At 51.1% G+C, this 24389-nt stretch overlaps 1 protein-coding gene across 1 annotated transcript in view; it reads left to right on the top strand.

Annotated features, from left to right (window-relative positions):
* The window catches only part of VAC14 (VAC14 component of PIKFYVE complex), a 58795-nt gene that overhangs the window by 21558 nt on the left and 12848 nt on the right, over positions 1–24389 (top strand). The window contains exons 13-14 of the mRNA XM_063410634.1: positions 6026–6179; positions 16104–16236. Coding sequence (XP_063266704.1) covers positions 6026–6179; positions 16104–16236 — 287 coding nt within the window. The remainder of the gene's footprint in view (positions 1–6025; positions 6180–16103; positions 16237–24389) is intronic.

The raw sequence follows: 24389 nt of genomic DNA, 5'->3' as shown, positions 1-24389 counted from the left end.
TCAAAATCTCCCCAAGAGTTGATGACCTTCTCTAGAGCGAGAGAACTGAGCCTGGGCTGCCACTGACTTTGGAGGACAGGTTTAGATGAGTTACTAAGAAGAAATTCTTCCACGTGAGGAGGGTGAGACACTGGCACTGGTTGCCCAGAGAAGCTGTGGCTGCCCCATCAATGGAAATGTTCAGATTGGATGGGGCTCTGAGCAACCCTGTCTAGCAGAAGGTATCGCTGCCAGTGCAGGGGGTTAGAACCAGATGATCTTTAAAGATCCTTTCCAACCCAAACCATTGTGTGATTCTATGATGTATTTGAACCTCTGCATGACCCTCAAGCCAACTTCCCACAAGAAGCTGAAACGTTCTGCCCTCTCTTAGGCTTCCAGTATTAAACTAGAAGAAAAGAAAACCCTGGGGTGGTGGTATACTGATAGTCATCTCTTTCCTTTGCATGTCCTGCTGCAGTGTCCTGCTGCAGCACTGCGAGGTTTCAAAGCCAGGTCTCTGCCCTGCTCTGAGCTCTGCTGTCACACTGAGCCCTGGCAAACTTCTCCTATTGCACCAATCCCAGTACAGTGAAGCTGAACAAAGGCTTGTGCCAAAGCAAGTAGCTGTCTTAGTGTGGCTTGGTTTGGAGCTTTGCTCTGTTGGGTTTAAAGCCATTGTCCTCCAGCTCCTGACCTTTCATCTGCCACAGCCTAAATATTGAGACCTGATGCAAGGCAGAGGGTGTAAGCTAAAGACTGCAAAGAGGAGAACTGTAATAATGTATGCCTGGCTTTATTTAAACTTTTTTGTTGGTAAAGCTTCTCCAGAGGGAGACTCAAGGCTATGAGGTGCTGAAGCAAGGAGGTGACTGGTTTTCAAGGGGGAAGTTACCCTGAGAGTTTGGAACTGAAATGGGGCATAGAGAAATCTGTATAATTACAATTGGATAGTAGAAAATGTGGTTAGCCTGGTTTGCCATAAGTGGAGGCAGCCTGTAAGCAGAAGTGGGGTGATGCTTTCCCAGAGAACTCAAGGCCACCTGGTTGAACAATAATCTGTGTGCTGCATCCTGCAGAAATAAGAAGTTTCTTTGTGGGGAGTATGATCCATTGGGAGCTTCTTGGCTCAGCCCCAGTTTCAGACCACAATTTCCTAACTTATGCATACATATGCATATGCAGTTTATACATACAATGAACAACTGGGGTAAACTGGCAATCTTGAGGTGGTGCTTGTAGCATAGGTGAAGTTATGGAGCAGACTAAAACCACAGAAAACCTGTTTGCCGTGGAGGACAGGCAATCTCTGTCTTGGGGAGCTGACTCGGAGAGGGTCTAGGGTGGGATGGAGGTGTAGGATGCAAGATTTGGTGAATTGGGCTTTGGGTGCCTGGTTCCCTGTGTGCAGAGGGAGGTGGTGGGTGGGAGACAGCAAATAAAAGCAAACCCTTTTCCTGTCATAAGCTCTGGGACAGTGGGTGTTGAATTCAAAGGGTTTGCAGGGATCCAGCCTCTTGTAGCATGGCCTGCAGCCCCATCCCACCAGCTGGACCTGTGTTGCCTCCTTCCCTGCCCTTCAATGCATGAAGAACTAGCACTTGTGGCACTTGGACATGGCCTGGTTTTGTGAGCATCATGGTTTGACTCAGTGATCTTAGATTTCTTTTTTCAACCTTAAGGATTCCATGACTCAATGAACCTTGTGGGTTTCTTCCAACTCAGCATATTCTGGGATTCTGTGAAATACCTCCTTGGCATCCTGCCCTGACTGGTATCAGGTGGCATGTTAAGATCCCTATGTGCTAATTAAACAGATTTAAAGAGGTACTCTGAGCTGTGACAGTGTTGGGCGCTGCAGGCCTGGCCCTCGCACCCCCAGCAGCAGGGACAGCGAACGGTTTACAAAAGCAGGAGGGTGGGCAGGGAGTTTTCATGTTCCAGCTTATTTTGGGATGGCTGTAGCTCTATTACCAAGTGCCTTCCCCCACTGCCAGCTGTATTTGCTGGTGCTGTGAGCATGTGTTAGCGTGACCTGGCAGGATTTACCCTGGGGAGGAGAGGAAAAGCCCTCAGGCCTTCTGCCTTCCCTCTGCTCCCCATCCTCTCCTGGGAAGGCAAAAAAAGTAGACAAGATCAGAGGGTTGCTGTGTCAGGGACCTGAAAAGAGGTTTGGTTAAATTGGTGTGGGAAGATTAATGGTTGGTTTTCTTTTCTTTCTCTGTCTTTAAAGCTGGTGGAGGCAGGGAGGATGCAAGTTTGCTTTTCACACTGTGTGTGTCTGGGGCTCAGCCAGCCTTGCTCCTGGCCACTCCTGGCTCCAGGACTGCCTGCCCATGCTCACCTCCTTCCCTGGTGACAGCTAAAAGCATGGGAAGGAGAAAAAATATAAAACGAATGGGGCTGCATTTGTGTTGTGGAGAAGGAAGAAGCACCCAGCAGCATCCTTAGCTTTTGCTTGTTCCCACTGTGTCTCTCCACCACCTGCGTTGCCCATCCTGGAAATGCCATGGGGTGTTCCCCAGCCTCCCAGATTCTTGGGCCCCTTTGAAGTGCTTTGCTTCCCTTAATGTTGTTTTCTGTCTTGGTAGTATCTTGCTTTAGCTAAATTCTTGTCTTCTCCTTGACAAGAATAACCTGATGTTGAGTGCCCCATTTCATTGCCCAGGGAATATTAGATGTCCAATAAGACATCCAAGGCCACCCAGGAGCATCTCCCTGCTGCATACAGGCATTTTAATTTATTTCTTTTTTTTCCCAGCTTATCTGTAAATACCAGCAAGGACAACACCTTGAAAAGCCACTCCACATCCTTGCCACGGCACGTGTCCCAGGAGCTGCTGCTGCAGCCTGCTCTGGTGTCCTGGTAGTCATCATGTGCTGTGGGATGCTAAGTCTCACTCCCAGGGGTCTGCAGCACACTTGGGGTCACCTCCCCTTCCTCTGCCTTGGGCTGGGGCCAGCCCAGTGTCCTGACAAGAGGAAAATCCACCCCCTCTTCCAGGAGCACCAAGGCTTTGCTCACACAGGGCGGCGCATCCCATCCGGGGCTGCCTTCCCCGTGCCGCTGCCAGCAGAGCTGCTCTCGGCTCCGCTCAACCAGAACAAGTGGCAAATTAACCTGACCTAGATCTGGAGAAGCTGACAGTTGTGTTTGCCCTCAAAATCCATGCTCTGGAGGCAATGCAGGGGGAAATCTTGCCTATTCTCAGAGAGGAGAAATAGTTGCTTATTTATAACTGTCTGAAAACCTGCTTCTCATTCCCCGGCCACCCAGAGCTCGTCCTCTTCCATGCTGCTCTTCATCCCTATGCTGGAAATGGCTTGAGACACTGGACAGGTCTCCCCATCCATCATGATGCTGCTTTTCTTGCTTCTTCCTATTTACACTAACCAGGCACACATTTGCCCAGAGCAGGGCACACTGTCCTACATCTCATCACCACTGGGAAACATTCCCAGAAATCCCCTCGGGATCAGGAAAACACCTTTGGGGGTTGATGCACCAGGCTGGCTGTCAGGATCATACCTTCACCTGGCATCTGGGCAGGGCTCTGGCCCTCATGCTCCAGCGCTGTCAGGTCCAGCCCTGGGTTCCTGACGGATGGGACCAGCTCACTCCTGGCGCAGCCAGTCGTTGCCATGGCAATGGCAGGATATTGCTTTCTTACAGCCTCCTGGCTCGCACAAAGCCAGCCGCCAGCTCCAGCTTTGCTTAGCACAGGGATGTGCAGTGCATACCAAGCACTCCTGCCTTTCCTCTGTCCCCAGCTGGGAACCCTCTCCGGAGCATGCGGGGAAGAAGCAGCGGGAGCTGGAGCTTCCTGCCTCTTTCCCACGGCTGGAAAACCCCAGGTCTTGGCAGCTGCCTGCTCTTCCTCCCAGTGCTCATGTACCAATCCCTCCTGCTTGTTACTTCCTCCATGTTTTTCAGTTGAAAAATTCAGCCTATGCTGCTTTTTCTACCTCCTGCATGTAACCTACACAGGAGGGATACCCCTTAACCTCTCCAAAGCTTGAGAGATCCGTGCATACCCTCCAGTGGTGCTAGTCACTGCTGCCCTGGCTACTCTGGCCACAGCATCCTGAGGCCAAGCAGTATCTCAGAGATGGGGCTGATCACACAGCTCTCAGAGGCTGGATTAAGGATCTGACCTCAAGTCATGACTCTGAAAGCTTTGGGAGGCAGCAGAGTTGCTTTTTGCCTAGCCTAGGGACTTGGTCATGTTTCCTCAAGCCATGGGAGCTGCTGGTGTAAACTAAGCTGGGTGATGTGGCTGGGTGGGGGCACCAGGGCAGCAGTGAGTGCAGTGGGAAGGAAGTCATGAGTGGCTAGGTCATGCTGTACATCAACCACCCATGGCTTCAGCTCCTGACTGTTATGTTTGTCAAAATGAATGAGTCCTGGCTCTTGCCTGACTGCCAGCCCTCGTAGCCAAGCCCTGAGTCCCTTTGCCAGTTTCAGCCAACATGACTTGGAAACCTTTACGGGTGTTATTTCCCCATTGTGAGAGCCTGAGACCCAAGCTGGTGCCTGTTCAAAGGCTGCAAGTTCAGCTGAGTCACATGATTAGCCACTGGAGAATCTACATAGCGCTTCAGGAGACCAGGCAGCCTGAGCTCTGCTCAGGCACATCCTCCACTTGAAACAAAACACAGCCAGCATCACTCTCTGTGAGCCACAGATGCTTGAAATTCAGGCAGGGAGGGGGGACCAAGGTCTTCCCTCTGCCAGAGACCACAGACCCCTCTCGCTGGATGAGGATGAAGACTGGTGATGGCAGGGTCCTTGCACGCTGGCAGTGAGCTCCCAGCCTTGACAGCGTTGCAGTGTGCCGTATTCTTCAGGGACAGCAGTATAAGTTGTTGTCTTTTTTTTCCTGCCATTGGGAGCTGTAGGTTGAGACTTAATCATGTTTATAGGCACAGGGTCTTCCCAAGCGTGCTGGAGCCTTGTGGTGCCTGGTGCAGGCTGCTTCCTTACCACTGTCTCTACACCATGCAAGCCTAGGCCCCACACTGCCTGCTCTGAGCCTGCTGGGGGCTTGAAAATCAGCCTTAATTACAAAAAAAAAAAGCCCCCCAAATGCACTCAGCCGAAGATATCTGTGCAAAAGAAAAGCCCACAAGCTCCTCTTTCTGATTTTCAGGGGTCGTGTTTTCTAGCATGATAAAAAAATACATAATTGGCTTTTTGTTTTTCCAGGGGGAGGGGTTTTCTATGTTAGCTCAGAAACCAAAACTCCCGTATAATTGCAGCTCTTCAGAATGATGCATTGTGAGAATACAGGGAAAGCCTGGGATGCTGTGGTAGTGGGCAAAGGGTGGTTGGGATGTGCTCTGCCAGATATTGAGGAGTAAAGACGTGGCAGTCGACCCTTTTTGGCAGCGTTTTTGCTCTGCACAACCCTGCTGCACTTGAGCATCGGGGACAGCTGATGAAAAATCTCGACCCAAGGACGTTTGACTGAAGGGAGACCCAAAATAGCCTGAGACTTGAGAAGGGTTGAGGATGGAAAAAAAATCCCACCCAGTAATAACTTCTCCAGAAATGCTATATATAGACCAATTTGGTGACTTCTGGAAAGAAAGAGCTATGAAATCCAAATGGCAGCTCTCTCTTGACATCCTGAGCTGAGCCTTCCCTGGATGCTGCCTTGCAGAGGAGAGCTGTCTGGTGTGTGCCCCCAGAACATCCCTGTTCTCTTGGTGGGATTGTCCCAAATCTGTGGCTGTGAAGGGAACACAAAACCCAGACTTGCACTAAGTGCAACAAGGGAAAGCGAGCTCTATTCCTGGTTGTGTGAATTTGGTTTAATTTCATATGCTTCCTTGGGACTCTCAGAGCAGACCAGTGGTTTTCTCTTTTGTCTTTCCTGCCCCACTCCTCTGCAAGCATTTGAAATTTCCACTTGGAGTTTTGTAGGTAGCCCTCTTTTACTATATCTTTCTCAGTGTTCTGGGATTTGGTATTTGCTTCCCACCTAACCCTCTCTATGTGGATTTGGAAAGGAAAGCTCACGCTGCACCATCCCTCTCTCCACAGGTTATCCTGAAGGACCTGGAATTGCTGGCTGAGATTGCTTCTTCCCCAGCAGGACAGACTGAGGAGGGTCACGGTCCCTCTGATGGCTCTGAAGTGCGACCTGGCCCAGTGGAGCTTCATGTCCCAGCCAGGGCTGGCCAGCTGAGCTCCTCCAGTGAGTGCCCCTGTGCCACAGCTCCGTGCCTCCCCCCTCCTGGGCTCTCTCCATGTTCCATGGCACCAGTCAGGTTTGCTCAGGCAAAAGGAGAAGCTTCTTTTACAGTAATAATCAATGTCTTTATCCCCACCCGGCACAGTCTGGGGGTCGAGTCTGCCATGGCACAGACCAGGGTGCTGATTTTATTTTTACTGTTCTTTCCCCTAGTTCATGTTTTGGGGATTTAGGGCTCAGTTTAGCAGCAGGATGCTCCAGAGGCCAGTGTGGAGAGATGTCATTGTGCTTCTATGTTTTATGGGACCTTGGGTTCCAGCTTCTTTTCTCCTTGTAAAAGCCCTCAGAGCCCTAAAATAAGTGCAGGATGAGATGCTGGCTGCAATCCCAGATCTCCAAAACGTCCATAGATCTGCAGAGGGATCCCTGTGCCAGGCTGCCCACATTGGCTAGGAGCTGTTATGCTGCCCTGAGTGTCTGGCAAAACCTCAGGAGAGAGATGAAGAGGGACGATCCTGTTTTCTGGGGACTTGGGAGATTAAAAAAAAAAACAACCTTTCATTAATTATCCCAGCACATGGGGAATTTTTTTTCACCTTCCCTTGTCTGTGGTTCATGCTTTACAGTTGCTTGGCTGCTCCTTCTCCTCCTCTGCTGCTATTTAAGGGCCTCCCTGTTGTACTCCCCAGGCCAGGTCGTCCCAGCCAAAAGCACGTTTCATGTGAGCTTTGGATTGCAACCCGAGCACTGAGCCAAGGCTGCCTCTCCCTGTGCAGGATGCAGCCACAGGGCCTTGCAAAATCACCACCAGAGAGAGAGGCTTTGCTTTCCCATCCCCAGGCTTTGTTTTCTCTGAAGATCTTAGATCACTTGCCCCTCCCTGGTTTTATAAATGTCTGCACCAGCAACTAGCTCAGGTCTTGGGCTGCTCAGGGTGGGATTTTTTTTTTGCAGATCTACCTGTTTCCTGCTGGCAGCTTTGTCTCTGCAATGGAGAGGTGAGGGCTGCAGAGCTGGTGACCTCCCCAAGCCCTCTGCAAGTCTCATCCATCCTCCCACTGTCAGAAATGAGACTGCCTGGGTGGAGCGGTCCTGCAGTGCTGGCCCAGCAACTGAGGAGCTGCAGTTCAGCTCACACTGATGGTTGTCTGAGGTTTCCTTCCTTCTGGATGATCTAAAAATAGCAGGCTGGATGGCGTGGATCCTAACGGCTGCCGTGGCCCCTGTTAGCTATCTGGAAGAGCAGCTTGGCTTCACTTACTTAAGTGTAACCTTTAAAAAGAGTCTGGCTCTCCCCTCCTGGAGTAGATCTGCTGTAGCCAGAGCTCCCATTGTCCCAAGGTGGGACAACTTGCCCCCACACAGGTCCTAGTGGGCTCTGGCTTCCTCACCTAGTTTCCTCTTTCCTAAAATGCACCAGAAAAATGTTCCTTAAGAATTTATTTGGGGCTGAGCTTTGTAGGTCATTGGCGTTTAACCAAAGGCAGATGTTTTTGGGGAGGGAAAAAGAAGCTGGTTCGTTGGCCTTGGACGTTTATCATGGCCCCGGTCCTGTCTGGCTTTTACCACCCAAGGCTGAGAATAGATGGGCTGCTGGGGAGTTCCCCCAGGGAAATTAAGGGTCACAGCTGGGCCAGGACCTTCCTGGATTATGCCTGGAGAATCAGAGGCTCTTGAAAAATACTCCTTTTACCAGAGGATTGCTTGAAGGGAAGGCTTTTTGGATCAGGACAGTGGCCAATGGAAATCCCCATGTCTGAGCATGGTCCCAGGTGATGAGAGCAAGTGAGCCAAAACTCTGCCCTTCCCAGGCAAAAATCATGAGCTACTGGCACCAAAGAGATGGTGTACCCCTTTCTGGAGTCACTGAGATACATGGGATGGTTCCCTAGGGTGCTGTGATTCAGACAGTGCAGTATTGGCAGTAGGACAGATGCTGTTGCCCCATTAGAGTGGGGGCTGCAGGGTTCCAGCACTTCTCCCCAGGGTTAAATCTCTCCATTCCCTTCATCCACTTCAAACTGAGTTGCCATTAACGCTGGCAGTGGGAGGAGAGCTGCTGAGCTATCCCAGCCCCAATCCTCTCCTGTCCCAGAGGCCCTTCCACATGTGCAGTTGGTGGCTTTGCAGGTAAACAGGCAAGGTCACCCTTTGAAATCCTTGAGCTCGTGGCAGATTTCCTGCTGTGCTCTGTCTTGGCACTTCAGGCTCTGCTAGCCAAGCAGTAAGGGCAGGAATGGAGGTGGAAGGGGCCAGTGCCCCCATGGTCTTCCCCACGCTTCCTCTCTCTCCCTTTCTTCCCTCGGGATGTGTTTATGCAGTTGTTTCCCTGCCATTGAGTTCGGTTTCCTTCAGATGCTGGTTGATTAGTCAGGAAAGCCGTGTCCCACTTCCGCAGCCCGTTCCCAGCTCCAGTTTTTATTTAGCCGCTTTGTTCTCCGGTTACGTAAGGTCAGCTGCCCTCGACGCCTTCTCCAAGCACAATGAGCTGGGGCCAGCCCAGCTCAGCACAGCCGAGGAGACCCAGCATCTCCTCCTGACCTGCTCTGACTGCCCTGGGAGAGGGTGGCTGGTGTTGGCCTCCAGGAGTGTCTGCTTGGTTCCTTCTGCCCACTTTTCCAGGGACAAAGGCTGCAGGGCTGTGCCCAAGAGCTTCCTGGTCTCTGGAGTGATGGTGCAAATGCCAGTCTGGTCAGTACAATGGGAATCCAGCTGCCTGCTTTGCTTTGGGAGTGTCTTTTCCAACCCTGTAGAAGTTGAGACAAGTAGCAGATGCCTGAGAGTTGTTGTCAGCAAGGTCAGTGGGTCAAGGGAGGTGATTCTGTGCCTTTACTCCACTCTGGTGAGATACCATCTGGATGACTGCATCCAGATCTGGGGTCTTCAGCACAGGAAGGACATGGACCTGTTGTAGCAAGCCCAGAGGAGGTCACAGAGATGATCAGAGACTGGAGCACCTCTACTAAGGAGACAGATTGGGAGTTGAGGTTGTTCAGCCTGTAGAAGGTTCCAGGGAGACCTTAGAGCCTCTTCCAGTGCCTGAAAGACCTCCAGAAGAACTGTACAGGGACTTTGGACAAGGCATGGAGAAACAGGACAAGGGGGAATGGCTTCAAGCTGAAAGAGAGTAATTTTAGATTAAGTATTAGGAAGAAATTCTTCATTGTGAGGATTGCAAGGCACTGGAAGATGTTGCCCAGGGAAGATGTGGAGTGCCCTTCCTGGAAGTGTTCAAGACCAGGTTGGATGGGGCTCTGAGTAACCTGGTCTAGTGGGAGGTGTCCCTGCCCATGGCAGGGAGAAGGGGGTTGGACTAAAATGGCCTTTAAATGTCCCTTCCAACCCAAACCATTCCATGATACCATAGGTGGAAGCCCTCCAGCCTGGTCTACAGCTCTGCTCTGCATGAGAGACAAAAGCTTATTCCAAAAGGATGCCAGACCAGCTGCTGCTTTGCACAGGGTGACTCTTGCACACATCTCTTCCTTCCTTTCTGCACAGCTTTGTAGGGTGAAGCAGTTACAGCCCTTTGTTTCCTCTCCAGCTTGGTCCGGTCTCTCCCGCCTGGCTTCCTGCCGGAGGTGGTGGGGACCGTGCTGTACCCTCTGAGTACCTCACGCTATAGGATGTTTACCACGAGTCTGACTCCATATGTGGATTCGCTCATGTGCCTGAGGTCATTGGTTTCCACTGGCAGACCATGGATATCCCAGGAGTCAGTGGATTACTCTGGAGGAGACTGCTAGAAGTCCCTGAGAAATGTAGTCTGTTGAGTTCAGTCTTGCTGTATCTCTCCTGGAGAACATGCAACATTCCAGAGTGGAGATATTCTGTGTTACGGGTTTGCTTTCGACATATCTTAGGGGGGGATTTTATTATCAGTGAGTCAAACCACTCCCTTTTCGTTGTCTGTTGCTTCAATTGTGTAATCATAGATCTGCAGAGGGGGTAGTGTATGACAGGGTCCCACCTGCAGACAGTGTGTGAAGTGTTAGGGCAGCTTCTGCAAACATTGGGTGAGACGTTCTCTATAGCGTGCAGATCCATGAAAGGTGGAAAAGAGAAGGTGGCCTCTTGTCAGATGGCTCAGATATGCTAAACTGCTATTTCAAGTGTTAGAGAAGGATAAAAGTGAAAACCTTCCTTACTCACCCTCCCCACAAAAGACAATGAGACAGCTGACATCACACCACCAACCATTTGCTCCAGTTTCCAAAAGTTTTTGCAGGATCAGGAGTGTGACAGCAGGGAGTAAAGGAGCCAAGTAGGCAAGAGAAAAGAGGGCTGTTCCTGAGTGCTCTGAACTTAGCAGTCTGGTTTCTGATCTTGGTGTCTGTGGCATCTCTCTTCCTACCGGCATGAAGCTGTTCAGGAGGGTTGACTGTCAAAAATGTTCTTCTGCCTCCTGAGGAGGAGAGGAATTTGAAGGAAAAGGCATTTGTTTTCCTGGATGTAGTGTATTAGCAGAGCTGGGATGCTGTGGAAAACCCCAGGAGAGAGCATCCAGATGTAGCATTAACTCGCCTGGCGTGCCTCCAGGTATCCATCCCTCCTGAGATGGTCACAGCATACAGGCAGCCAGAAAGCCTGGGGATTCCCAAATAACAGCTGGGATTACTGATTTGTGGTGGTGGACAAAGAAAAAGTTGATGGTGTAGATAAATCACTCCTAGCCAAGCCTTCCCTCGGAGTTACTTTGCTGGGCTGCCTCAGTTTCCCCAAGATGTTGTGAGGAATTTGTTGGGTGAGGTGAGGAATAAGGTGAAAAGCAAACTAGCAGAATGAATATCCCTATGGAAATGGCAAAGCCCATTTCTGCTCATTCCTGCAGATTATCTTCTGCATGTTCCACCTTTGCATGCAGGAGCCTCAACCCACTCTAAGCTCACCATAAAGCTTAACCATTCTGGTTTGCGTCTCTGTTGGGTACTTTGTGCTGAGCAATGGCAGAGCTATACCCCTGCTGCATTTTTGCTTATCAATTTACCTTAGCAAAGAAAAATGAGGCAGTAGCAGACGGCTAACCTTCCCAGGAAAACCATCAGGATTATCATTACCTGCTGCCTTCCTCCAAGGCAGCCATGAGCACAGACCCTCCATAAGGTGGGGAGACCCAGAAGCAGCAAAATATTTTGGTTTGGCATCAAAATCTGTACCCAAACCCATCTGGGACCCCTTTCTGTGGAGATGTTGGAGTCTCAGGAATTACAAACCCATGGCTCTTTAGCCAGGTTGAAAGGGGAGAAACATCCATGTATGCAAAACCAGGCTGAGCACAGCCCCTGGCCATGCAATCCAGAATTTTGATGGGTTTATTTCATCAGCAGCATCCTGTGCTCTGGAGAGGGGAGAGTGGAGGTTTTCCAGAGCCCAGCTGAGCTGCCGACATGTTCACATCTGTTTCCAGCTACGCCCTGCGCCGGCTTTCTGGGAGGAGGGGAGGATTTGCCTTTTTTACGGCTCTATTTTTATCCTGCTCCGCGAGGCTTCACCGCTCCGTGTTTGCAAAAGCTAAAATTCAAAACATCCTGGGGAAGGCTGCCGGGGGGAGACGCTGCACAGATTCCCACGTTGCTGCCCGGGGTTTCGCCGAGCACCATCTGGCAGCGCCGACTCCCACGCCGCTGGCGCTCAGGCGGGCTGAGGGCTCACGGACCAGCTCCGGCTGCCGCCGGGTTTATCCCTGTTGCTCCCAGAGGAGCAGAGGGAGATCATTCTCTGGGCTGAGCTGGAAACATGATGCCTTGGGGAAAGCACTCGGGTGGGAAGGATGCTTGGCCTCGCCAACTCTTAGCTTACCCTCCCTATATCCGAGCTGAAATTGCTTCAATTAGAGATTGCGGTAAATCATTTTAGCTAAACCGCCGCAAATACCCTTGTGGATACTCTTTAACCAGCTTACCCAGCTTTAGCTCACTTCGGAAAGGAATCAATTCTGCTCCAATCTTATTTCAGTTTGGTTTCAATGGAGTTAAGCAAGTCCACACCGGTTTTAATTAAGACTGGTTTGAAACCATTTATAGTAAATTAATAGAAGTTATGTTTTATGCCAGGGTGAAGTTCAGAACTTTGTGGCTGAGATAGGAAAATCCAAGTTCGTGTCAGAGTCTGCCAGGCTCACCCGGAGCAATGTGGGGACACTTTGGGTACTGTAGGTCTCGACACAGCTCAGCCCATCAAGCAGCCAGACAGCCCGAATGTTCCAGAATGATGTACAATATATATTTATAAGGGCCTTAATATAGATCCCTAATTGCCTGTCTCAGTTGATTTATAGTGTGGCCACGCAAGCAATGGGAACAGCATGAGCTGCTGGTGAGCACTCAGGGATGCACTGGGGGTTTGCAGACATTCACTGTACTCCGCTCGAGCTGGCACCCATGGCTGGGGGAACAGATGTTGGTATTGACTTAGATGATCCAAGAATCCCGCTTGTGTCCCTGACTCTGCCCCTGTCTGTGAAGGGAATCCAGGGAAAGGATTTGTTAGCCTGGTATCCTGGGCTGCAGGAGGTTGCTGTAGCCATTGATAGGACAAGGGATAATGGTGTAAAACTGACAGAATATGTTTAGCTTAGATATTAGGAAGAAATGCTTTATTGTGAGGGTGATGAGTTACTGGCACAGGTTGCCAAGAGAAGCTATGGCTGCCCTATGGAAGTGTTCAAGGCCAGATTGGATGCAGCTCTGAGCAGCCTGATCTAGTGGAAGGTGTCCCTGCCCAAGGCAGGGGGATTGGAACTGGATGGGCTTTAAGGTCCCTTCTGTGATTCAATTATAAGGACCCAGGCTGATGTGGACCCACTGCAGCCATAGAGCTGCAATTCCCACATGCTTTTTATCATGTTTCACTGTGCTGGTGTTCCTCTGAGCCCAAAATTCCCATTTGTTCCTATTCTAGTGGTTGTCTGGACTGAGTTTCATCATTCCTCTAAGCACAGATCCTTCTTCTTCCAGCTCCCTCCTCCACGGCAGATTAAAAAAAAAAAAAAAAAAAAGGCAGCAGAGCCGTGACGTGCCACCAGCCCCAGCTACGTTAACAGCAGATCTGGCAGGTTACGGATCTGCAAAGTCTTGCTTCAGGGAAAGGGGGAGAGGTGCAAGCTTCAATTAATTATGCCACAGTTTTCTTAACACTTCTTCCTGCTTGTCTCTCGTGCTTCAGAGAAACACTTGACAAGCTGCTCCTACAGTTCTGTCGGGCTGGGAATGCCTCTGTGCTGAGCTGTAACCCGCAGGGCAGCGAGCTGAGCTCCGGGCTACACCAGGAAGGGTTATACCATGGCACACAAGGTGCCAGCCACTTCTTAGACATACTGTAAACACAGCAAACAGGACGTTTGGAGGATTGAGAGGCTTTGGAAAGGAACTGCTTTGCCTGCTTGGAAGAAGTATTGCCTGTTTAAATTCCATCTGAGGTTTGGTTGAGCTTTTTACAGCCTGGCAGACTCCTACACAGTGGTTTCTCACTCCTAGCATTAGCCCTAGAGAGCACTGGCAAGGCTGCTCTGGCATGGTGTGCCACAGTGGAAACCTTCCTTAGGGACATGCAGGCATAGCTGCTATGCACTTGGTGGGCAAAGGATGGAGAAATGATCCCTCCAGGGTTCAGTCTCAGTGCTTCCAGAGGCAGAGGATGGTGAAGAGGCTCCCTGGAGTGGGTAGACTCACATGCTTTCTTCTCCTGAGAAAAACAGGGCACAGACTTGTTTTCACCATCTCTGTATCCCACTCCTTCCTTGCTGCCAGGCTGGGCAGAAGGGTCCAAGGTTCAGGAACCAGTCAATGGAAGAAAAGAGCGGTACTGAAGATCCTGCAGACTGTAGCTGGGATCTGATCTCCAAGGCAATTCTGACTTTTGGATACTCAGCTGATCCAGCAGGTCATTTCCCAGTCTCCAGTTGAAGATGCAGGAGATGCTGCACCACTTCAGGGCACATATCTGAAGGTGCTTGTGGCTGGTCTGTCCTGCAGCCATACAGCTCCTGGGCTTTGTCCTGTGCACAGCAGAAGTGCTGGTCCTGTCAGGGAGGAGAAAAATTGCTGCCTCCTGTTTTTTCTTTGGGATGTGTTTTAGGATATGGAAGGTTTGGCTAGAAGGCATGCGAGGTGACAATGTGTCACAAAACTGGCTTTACTTTGTGGGGGGAACACTGTGCCATTAACACTGCTGTGGGGCTCGAGAGACTACTTTTAGGGTCTTGAGAAGGGAGAAGCTCCAAGATCAGACCTTCTCCAGACAAGCTACAGCACTCGTGCATTGTTAGCTGGTGGAGATGAAGGTGGGATGCCCTACCTGCTGCTAGCTCATGTTGCAGCACAGCCAGGTTTGGATGCCTTGGAGTTGCTGAGAAAATGGGCAAAAATACCAGTTTTGCAGCTTTGAAAGACAGTTTCTGGCTGATCTTCACCTGCCTTCCCAGGCTCTGCTGGGAGGTTCGAGGCTGAGCTGCAGGCAGGTGCAGTGGGAAGGCAGAGCTACCCCATGTCACCTTCAGACTGTGTCTCTGCTCCCTTTTGAGCAGTGCTGAGCAGCTGCAGTGACGACACGTGGGGCATGGCTGTATTTTCACACCGGGTACTCCCTGCCTTCGAACAAACACACCTTTGTTTTGGAGCACATTGGCTCAGCTGGATCCCTTTTCTTTTTTTTTCCTTTACCCAGATCATCTTCCCTGCAGCTGAGGGGAAACATGATGCGATGGTGAACACTTGTGCTTGGGGGAGCTGCCTGCTTCAAAGCCTGGCTTGGGGTTACAAATATACCAAGGGGTGGGTGAACACACAGCTCCAGCAGAGACACCGGGTTCTGGTCAGGATGACCTCGTATTTCATTTTCCTTTTTCTTTGGCTCTGCATGTTCTCTTAGATGCTAAATCCAAACCTGGAGAAGCTGCCCGGTGTGTATCTCATGTGTATCATTGGGAGAGGCAGGATAAGAACAGACCAGCAGCTTTTCAATCAGCTTTCCTGGGCTTTGGCAGCTTAATTGCATCTTTAATTGGCTGCTCCATGCTCCGCTGAGTGTCCGTAGAAGCAGACAACATCCATAAATCAAACTGCTCAGGTTTCCTTCGGTTATCTGATGGAAGTAGTGGGTGGGGATAGCCTTGGGGTACTTGTGTGTGCTGGCTTCCCTTCTTATCACAGTTCGGCATGGCCTTTCCGAAGGAGAAATTAACAGAGAGAGCTCCGCTTGTTGCAAAGTCACTTTTGAAATGCTCTCTCCAAACATTTGCTTTGAGCACTGTCCTGCTAAATAAACCATCTCCCCTAGGGCTTCACTGTGGGAAAAGCAATCTTTACCTGCCAGCTCCCTGCTCTTGTGTTTGGAAGGGATATTTCCCTGAGCTGAGAGCTGCCCCTTTCCCTGCCCTCCCTGCCAACACCAAGTGGCTCCTTCTCAAGGAAAATCACATCACCAAGTGTAAAGCAGTGTCTGTGCCACAGCCTGAATGTGTGTGTCTGCCACTACATGCACACTGGGCTCGGGGCATCTGTGGCTTGTGGAGATGGATTGCAGGCTCTTCAACTGACCAGCAATCTCGTGGTTTTGGGATGAGTGTACATGCCATATCTGAGGAGATGGGATTGGCTCAATTTAGAGCCTCAGGCACTCCTTCTTGCAGCAGCTACTGAAGCTGAATAGCTCTGGGATGAACTCCCAAAAATCCCATTTTAACCCCAGGTGCTGCTTCCAGGGCTGCAACCACCATAAGATTCTTTCCCTTGGGCTGGAGAGAGATAAGACCAGGCTGGTTCTGCTTGAACCAAACAGATGTGATTATATGAGGCTTGAAAAATCTTACCATGCTCCTGGCCCTCATCTTCTCGGTGCTGTGTCGATGTTTGGGGTGTCTGCTCTCTCACCAAGGCTTTGGCAGCAGGGCCCTGGCAGGTCTAATTTGCTCTCCCTTTGCCTCCCCAGGTACAAAAGGCCTGGAGTGCTCACCCTCCACCCCCACCATGAACTCCTACTTCTACAAGTTCATGATCAACCTGCTCAAGCGCTTCAGCAGTGAACGGAAACTCCTGGAAACCAGAGGAGCCTTCATCATCAGGTCAGAGCACCCCACCTCACTGAAGCCCCTGAGCAGCCCTGGGATGGGGATGGCAGGGTCAAGCAGCCCAAGTACTTTGTTTGCTCAGGGCCAAAACCATTTCCTCAAGCTTCCCTTGCTCTCCAACAAACGGTTTTGGAGCAAATAAGATTTGCCTTTCACATGTCAAAGCACCATATTTCTCTCTCCCATCCCCGGAGGCAAAGTGGCTCCTTATTAAACAGTGTTGTCAGAGCCTGTTTCGTTAAGAAACAACTAGACCAGCCGGAGCACAGAGACAGGCTTGCCCTCGGAGTGCCAAGCTGAGTGAATCCCTCCAGCCGGCTTGGCAAGATGCTCGCTCATCCAAGGCCATGTGTTTCAATGCATAGGGTTGGTAGATTTTGCTTCAGCTTTTTAAGGAGCTATGGCGGAGGCTGGAGCCAAATGTTGTGAAGGCTGGAATGCCAAGTGTCATGGCAGCTGGCAGGGAGTCATCTTTATTGCAATAAAATCTGGTGCAAGGGATATCCATTCCTCAGCTTGCTGGGAAATAACAGGGTTAATGGTCAAGGCGAGGTGAAGAAATCAGTGAGGAGGTTGGGGGAAGCAGCTGGAGGACCCTGGGTTTTCCGCCCTTGCTTTCAGGGATATGGCATCAAAATGAACAGGGGGAGAGCATGAGATACAAGCCATGATTCTGTGGGAGAAGAGAGCCACCTCTCCAAAGGCACAGGGGTGTGCCAGGTATTGATGAAGGGGTCCCATCACTGCAGTGGGAAAATACAGCATGCAGGGCTCCCAAAATTCACTAAGCTGAGCTGGGTGTGGAGTTTTATCTGATTGGGCAGTAATTTTTGCCCAAGTCTGGATTCATCCTAGAGACAATATCCCACTCACAGTGTCCACTCTTCTCTCCCCAATCAGCACAGCCCCTAGGATAAGCCACCCTTGGCAGGGAAAGTGGCCTCATGCTGTGTTAGGGAAGGAGGGTGACCAGAGTGACAGTGAGCCTGGGCAGGGTCCCATTTAAAAGCTCTCCTGTACTGTGGCCACCTCCAACTTTTTCCCTCGGGCTCTGGCAGGAGAAGCCTTGGCTGGCAGGCCCAGTTTTCCCACCAGCCAGCCAGAGGTGCGGTAGGACTGGCTCACAGCAGCTCAGCAAGCCAAGGCTTTTTACAGTGACTCATGCCCCAAAAAATCTGGTAAAGCAAAAAAAAAAAAAAAAATTAAAAAATAGATGACTCTGTCCTTTGTCAAGTCACGTTGTTGTTGTTCGTATGGGGTAGATGCAGGACTGGAGCCAAAGTGGTGGTTCTGGGAGGGTGTGCCATGCCCTCAGGTACCAGTGATTAACTCTGAAACCTACTGATGGGCGGGTAAAAGACTGGTGTAAACTACATCTCTGCTGCTTCCAGAAAAAGCAAGATGAGAAAAGAGGAGAAGAACTTTTACAGGACTCTGGCAAAGATTGATCTCTTGCCGGAGAGACTCAGTGAACGTGGGAGCCTCATGGAGCTATTTTTAGCCACTTTTCAAATTGAAGCCGTATGCGCGTTCCCACGTTACCTCCCTCCCCTGTCCACAAGCCAGCTCAGCTGTTTTGCACAGCAGGGTGAGAAGCCAGCCTCATGTTTGACTTAAGAGATGCTGGTGATGTTTCATTCCGAGCTGGAGAGCGTAAGGGGGATGCTTGAGAGACTGGGACAGCATCTGCTGAAGTGTGGTCCAGGACCACTGCTGCCTCTTTCCCAGGCTGGCCTGGGAACACTGAAACAGGGAGGGAAAATAGACCTGTTACATGTAGGCAATGATTTCCAGCTGAAGGATTAGTGTTCACAGGAAAGGGAAATGGGGAACAGGGGTTTTATTCAAGCACAGCACAGCAGTTTTCCCTGTCACGTTGCTGGTGGGCAAATTCTAAGGTCCGTGAGGTCATGTAGGGGGTCTGCGATTAAAGGTAGTTCATTTCTAATCCTATTCAAGTTTGTTCCTGCTTGGTTGCTGACTCTGAAAGGACTTTAGTCACTCTCCTGATATGTCCTCGGAGTCCTAGAGACAGAGGTTATGGTACGTTGTGTGCTTGAGGATGGAAGTGGGGTTTGACCAGTCATCTCTGCAGAAGGTGGGACCATCTCTTGCTCTGTAAGGACCTATGGCCTCCAAGACATGTAGGACTGCTCCAGAGCCTGCCTGATGCTGGGACATGGGTGGGAGAAGTACCTGCAGCCCTTGCTGACAGAATTGACCCTCCAAGCCTGTCTTGGGCAGAGAGAGGGGCTGTGATGGGTGGTCTCACCATCAGTAACCCCAGTCCCAAGGTAGGTATCTCAAGATGCCAGAGAAGACAGGGTGGAGCTAAGTGGAAACATAAAGTTCCTTCAAAATAACAGAGAAATAGCTCCAAAAACTTCTGTCATTCATAAGGAAGTATCCAGAGGATTTCTTCTCCTTTGCCTGTGACCACCAGGCTGCAAGATAACCCAACACTGGCATATGGTCCCTCTGCCAGCACTGTTCGTGCATCAAAGAGATGGATCAGTCTGCTGCCTTCCCAAGTGGGATCCAGTGCCCATCAAACCATCTGTGCCAAGGATCTTAGGATTAGGATTCCCTCAACCCAAAGGGACCTCACAGAGAGAAAGCCTGTGGCTGTGGCTCACATGCCAAGCTGAGCCCCAGCAGGAGGAGTTGGACTTGATCCTTGTGGGTTCCTTTCAACTCCCTGTCATCTGTGATCTGTGAGAAAGGAAGAGAACATCCAGGAGAAAGCTCTTCAAAGCTGTTTAGATGCCTCATGAGTATCTGGGCAAAGGGTTTGCTGACAGGATTCCAGTGGTACAAATCCCACAGAGTCTCATGCAGTCCTGTCCCTCTGCCCTGGAGGAAGGAGGGAAACCTGCTCCCATGATCTCTTCCAAAATTTTTTTTTTTTGGCTTGGCATCAGTTTTCTGCATTGCAGCTGACAAGGTTCCTTTGGGCGTCAGTTCTCTCTTAGTGTCACTTGTGACTTTTTTTAGGCTGGAAGCCAGTAAAATTAGCCTGCCTTCAAAAGTAAGAAGTGCTGCCTTCTCCTCTCAAGCCAGGCATGTTTGCACTCAAAGGTTGCTCTCAAAGTGTTGTCAGAGGCAGGAGCATCAGTGTTACCTCCCACCTCGATAAACAGATCTGAGGTCTTCCACCCCTCTCACTAATTGCCCTGGCTGGCACGTGGCCATCCTGGATTCACCAGAGCCCTCAAGCAAGAAGCAAATATTCCCATTCAGCTGCTGACCTCTTGGAACAGCACAAGAATGCGGAGGAGCTTCCAAATCATCACATGGCTCCTTGGAGCAGCACGGCTGTCCTCCAGGCAGGAGCCCTGTGGAGGGAAAGCTGCTTGCCTGGTCAGGAGGCAGGCAGCAGAGCGGCACCGAGCTTTTCAGCTCACACTGAGATTTACAGGCTGGATTTAATGCTTGCTGGTTGGTACCAGCACTATGGGATGGGGGGATTAAGGGAGAGGTTAAGCCCTACTGCATGGACATCAGTGTTGTTGCTCAGAGCACAGTGTGAGGATAGGGCTGCCTGTCCTTGCAAGGAGCTGTCTTGTCCCCTCTTGCACCTCCCCAGGGCTGGTTGTGCAGTTCCTGTGCTGTCCCCAGGGTCAGTCTGAGCTGCAGGAGCCGGTTCAGCTGGCTAAGTCAAGCCTAGCACCAAAGCAGCTGACTTCTTGCTGCTCTCTGAGATGGAAAAGCTCAGACATTCATGGCTCATGTACCTTGCCCCAGCAAATGAACCCTTCAGAGTATGGGATGTGCTTGAGTGGCTGGAGACATCCCTATGCATGTCGTGTGTGGATGCTTTGAAAGTGCAGGGCTTAACTTTGAAGCCCATCAAGGCCAATTTCTCGAAGAGCAGTGGCACCCTGAGGCAAAGAGGATGCCTGAGTCAGCACTTTGCTCCCCAGGCGGCTGCACGAAGGGGTTGTCTCAGCTTGTTTTATAGAGCTGTTAAACAAACTTCCCCACCACCTGACACCTTCTCACAGGGTGTTTTCTGAGGTTAAGCTGCTTGGAAGAGGCCTTGGCATGACTTTTCAACCACCTCCCATGTGATGCACCTGGTGGGACTTGTCCGTTTGACTGGAGATTGTCCTTGGCCTTTGGTGCTATTCTTGAACCCTGTGGGGGCTGGCCAGGGGGGCTGGCTGGTTCTCCATCCACTATGGGAGAAATAGGCTGGAGCATATAAGGCTGTTCAGCCAATTTATGGCATTAGCTGGAGAGCTGGAAAATCCCAAGTCCCGTGATGGGGCCACAGATTTATAGTTCCAGCAGACGGGAAAAGTTCACCTGGCTGGAAATTCCGACTGTTTCTGAGATCTCAAAGTCCGGCTGGAATGAGGCCAGTGGAGAGCTGGATACCAAAGAGGGCAGAGCTGAGGACAAACACTGGCAGGTCACACTGGGTGCATGAAGAGCTGTGCATGATGCCGTGGGGCTGGGGTGCCAGTCCCTCTTTTTGGGCATGACAAGGTCTTCTGCCTCTGAGAGGCTAGGGCAGATTGTACAACACCAGTTTCTCCACAAAAAGTAGTGAAAAAGACACAAAGTGAGTTTGAACCTGCTAAAAGCAGGATGAGGAATCAGAAAGGAGGAGAGTAAAGGGCTGGAGGAGTGTGGAGCACAGATATCCATCCAGTGCTCTGGGCAGACTGGCAGTGAGGTGCGTGTTAAATCACTTTTGACTAGCCTGCCTCGCATTCCCAGGGCCATGCTCTCTGTCTGGGAGAGGAGAGGGAAGGGAAGGGAAGGGAAGGGAAGGGAAGGGAAGGGAAGGGAAGGGAAGGGAAGGGAAGGGAAGGGAAGGGAAGGGAAGGGAAGGGAAGGGAAGGGAAGGGAAGGGAAGGGAAGGGAAGGGAAGGGAAGGGAAGGGAAGGGAAGGGAAGGGAAGGGAAGGGCTGCCAGCATCCCAGTAAGCAGGACTGTCGGGAGGGAAATAGGGGTTTAGCCACAGATATGGATAGCAAGGGATGCACTGAATATCCTGTAGAGAGCCAGTGGGTGTTTGTTTCAGTAATAAGGTGGTAACACAACCACAGGATGCCTCTATACTGCAGTGAGCTGGTGTCCCCCCAGCCCCATCCTGGCTCCCACCTCATCCCTAGTCTTGTCCTTTCCTCTTGCTGTGCTGTCCTCACTTTTCCAGCCCCTCATTAGAAGAGCCTCAGGAGCTGGGGCTGACCAAAACCCTCCTCCCAGGCCTGGATGTTCCTGAGCTCTTCTGGACACACATTTTCCTTGGCCAAACACCCCAACACCCCCTGATGATCTGGAGACACCCAATGCTGGCATGCAGGACCCACTCCTGCTCCTTCCTGTGGATGTGCTGCTTCCACTGTGCCCCCTCCAGCTCCCATCGCCAAACCCATGCCCTGAAAATCCCTCTACAAGTGAATCAGGGCTGGAGGGGGGACACGTGTCACCTCTTCCTCTCTCCCACCCTCCATGCCACTGCAATGCAGAACAAAACCTGCATTTGTTTTTGCAGGAACCGTTTGGCTTGTACTCAGCAAAGCGCAAAAAAAAAAGAAGGGGAAAAAAAATGGAGCCTCTTTGATAAACTGTGATATGAACTCGGGTAAAATCCAAACAGCTGTGAGTGCTACAAGGGAAGCTTCTGTGTCGGGAGGCAGCGAGCCTGCGAAAATCCACTGCTCTGCCTGCCAGGATGCTCGCTGGCCGCCTGCCCTCCGGCTTTAATGAACTGTGCACTCGCCATCCCCCTCCTCGTGCCTCGCCGAGAGAAGGAACCGGAGAAAGCTTTTTAGTTTGGGGTTTTTTGTCCATTTGCAAAGCAGAAAGAAGGACTCCCTCCAGCCCAAGGCTCCAGCCAGGCACAGGGTGATAGAGCAGGGTGGTGAACATGCCCAGTTCTTCTCTCTCATCTCCAGCCCATTCCTTTGTGCCTCCCTTTAACTCTCTCTGCTCCCCAAAACCTCCTCTCCCCAGCTTGCCATGTAAATCCTCATGCCTGGAGATCTGGAACAGTGCTACGGTGATGTGGTGGCAAACAGGCTCTGCTTTCCTACATTCTCCCTCTGCTCCAGGCTTGCACTGTGAATGCCCTTTGGGCTCTCCTCGCGCTCTTACGGGATTTTGGAAGGAAGCCAGCAACCCCACTGTACCTCCAAAAGCCCCCAGCTCTCAAATTGCCTCTTCCACATTGCACAGTGGGCTCCACAAGCCCACAGGAGCATGTGCTTACTGAGCTTTTAATTCAGTGAGGCTCTGAGACATTATTCAAGACTTTCTGATACCCTCCCAGCCTCATGAAGTAGGAGCCTGAAGGGGAAAACCCAGTTTCCCCCAGGGAAGAGGTTGGCTCTGGAGTCACAGTGCACCAGCAGTCACCAACAGCGTGACCTTGACAAGGGAGGAGCCTGGTTGCCCTGTCAAAGGATTATCCCTGCTGGGAGAGCATGAGCTGGGCCAGCCCTGGCCAGCTCCCTCCTGGGGCTGTACCCTCAGGGAAAGACAGGAGATGCCTCCACTGAGCTGCAGGGGCTGGATGAGCTTGCGTGCACCAGGTCCTGGAAATGAATTTGCTGTGCTAACACACCAAAGCTGCTCCAGGACCAGCCGTACTTGGAGTTGCTTGGAAGGATTTGATGGGTTTTCCTGTAGAAAAATGGGAACCACATGTGAGCTGCAGTGCCGGCGTGGGCTGGGACTAATTTGGGTCAGTGAGAGGGTGGAGGGGAGGAAGGGAAATGTGTGTAGGAGAGGAAAATCCTCACAAAATAGCCAAGTTCCTTCAAAGGGCAGGTCCCCAGGCAGGGAAATCTGCTTCCTCCCAGCGCTTCCCCTAGGATCACAGCAGCAATGCTGTGGAAAAGCAGGAAAAGAAGGTGGGAGCTGGGAGAAGGCAAACTGGACAGTGGGGAGAGGAGCCCACAGCTTCCCTGCTTGCTCTTTGTCACGTTCTTGAGAGTAGAGATTCAGCACAAGCAGCTTCCAAAGTGTCTCCCTAATTTTCTTTGCCTGGCTGATGGGGTGAGGATCCTCCTCATCATGGGGAAGCTGCTTGACCTGTCTGATACTGTTGGGGCTTGGGTGTTCTGATGGTGCTTCATTTTCTGGTTCTGCAGCTGTGACAACTCGGTTTATTCACCTTTGTGGAGGGAAGAGCCAGGACAGGAAATCAGGCTGAGTAACAGTGTTTTTCCCCCACCTTGTCTTCCAGGGAATCTTGTTTGGTTACACCCCAGGCACAGGGCACACTCAGTTAAAAACTGAGAAGAGCTCACCTCAGCCACAGGTCCAGCTGAGCACTCTTCTCCCAGGATGGGATATCCTCAGATAAGGTATTTCTGGGTGGGATATCTTTAACTTCCCACTGAAAGCACAGAGCTGTGCAAAAGCCACCTTGGTTGGAGTTCCTATCGTTCAGTGCTCCTTCCCTTTGTGCATGAGCTGCTCCTTGTGTTCAGCTTCACTTGGACCGTGTCCCCTCATAGCACTGGGTGCTCTCTTAGGGTCCTGGCAGGGCAGGGAGCATCCATCTGCTCTCCTCTCATGCATCTATGGCCCTTGGAGGGTTTGAGGGAGCAAGGCTCCTCGGGCTGCATCCCTCCTTGGGATCCCTCCAGGGATCCTGGCTGAGAAGGCAGGGCAGGCACTGTGATCCAATGCAATGCTGAGAGACAGCGGACATGGAGGCAAGCCTGGCACTAAAGCTGAAATAGCATCTGGGGTGTCTAAAGCATGGCATAAATGGGGTATTTTTTTCAGCTGACACTTGAGTAGGAAGTGCAGCAGGGCTTGCTAAGTTACGGGCACTTCCTTCCCTGAGCTCCAGGATGTGCTTGAGTTGTTGGCAGAAGAGACAAAGCAGCTTCACCTCCCACCCCAGGATACGCTGATCCCTGAGCCATGGGAGGCTGCCAGCTCTTCCCAGTCCCTTTTTTCCTTTCCTCTGGAAAACTTCACCCTCAGAGTGTATTCCTGCCATAGGTTATCCCTCTGCTTTTGGAGGTGTAGAGATAGCCAGGAGGACCATTTTGCCCCAAATTTGTCATCCCTGCATGGGGATCCAAAGGCTCATCCACCTCTAGGGCAGCAACCTGCTCCTTGGCCATGCTTTCAGGAAAAAAAAGCACTTTTTATTTCTTCATTTTAAAGCAAAGTGA

The sequence above is a fragment of the Prinia subflava genome, chromosome 13, assembly GCF_021018805.1.
Source record: "Prinia subflava isolate CZ2003 ecotype Zambia chromosome 13, Cam_Psub_1.2, whole genome shotgun sequence".
In the NCBI taxonomy this organism is placed as follows: Eukaryota; Metazoa; Chordata; class Aves; order Passeriformes; family Cisticolidae; genus Prinia; species Prinia subflava.
This window is presented reverse-complemented; position numbering and strand designations above follow the sequence as displayed.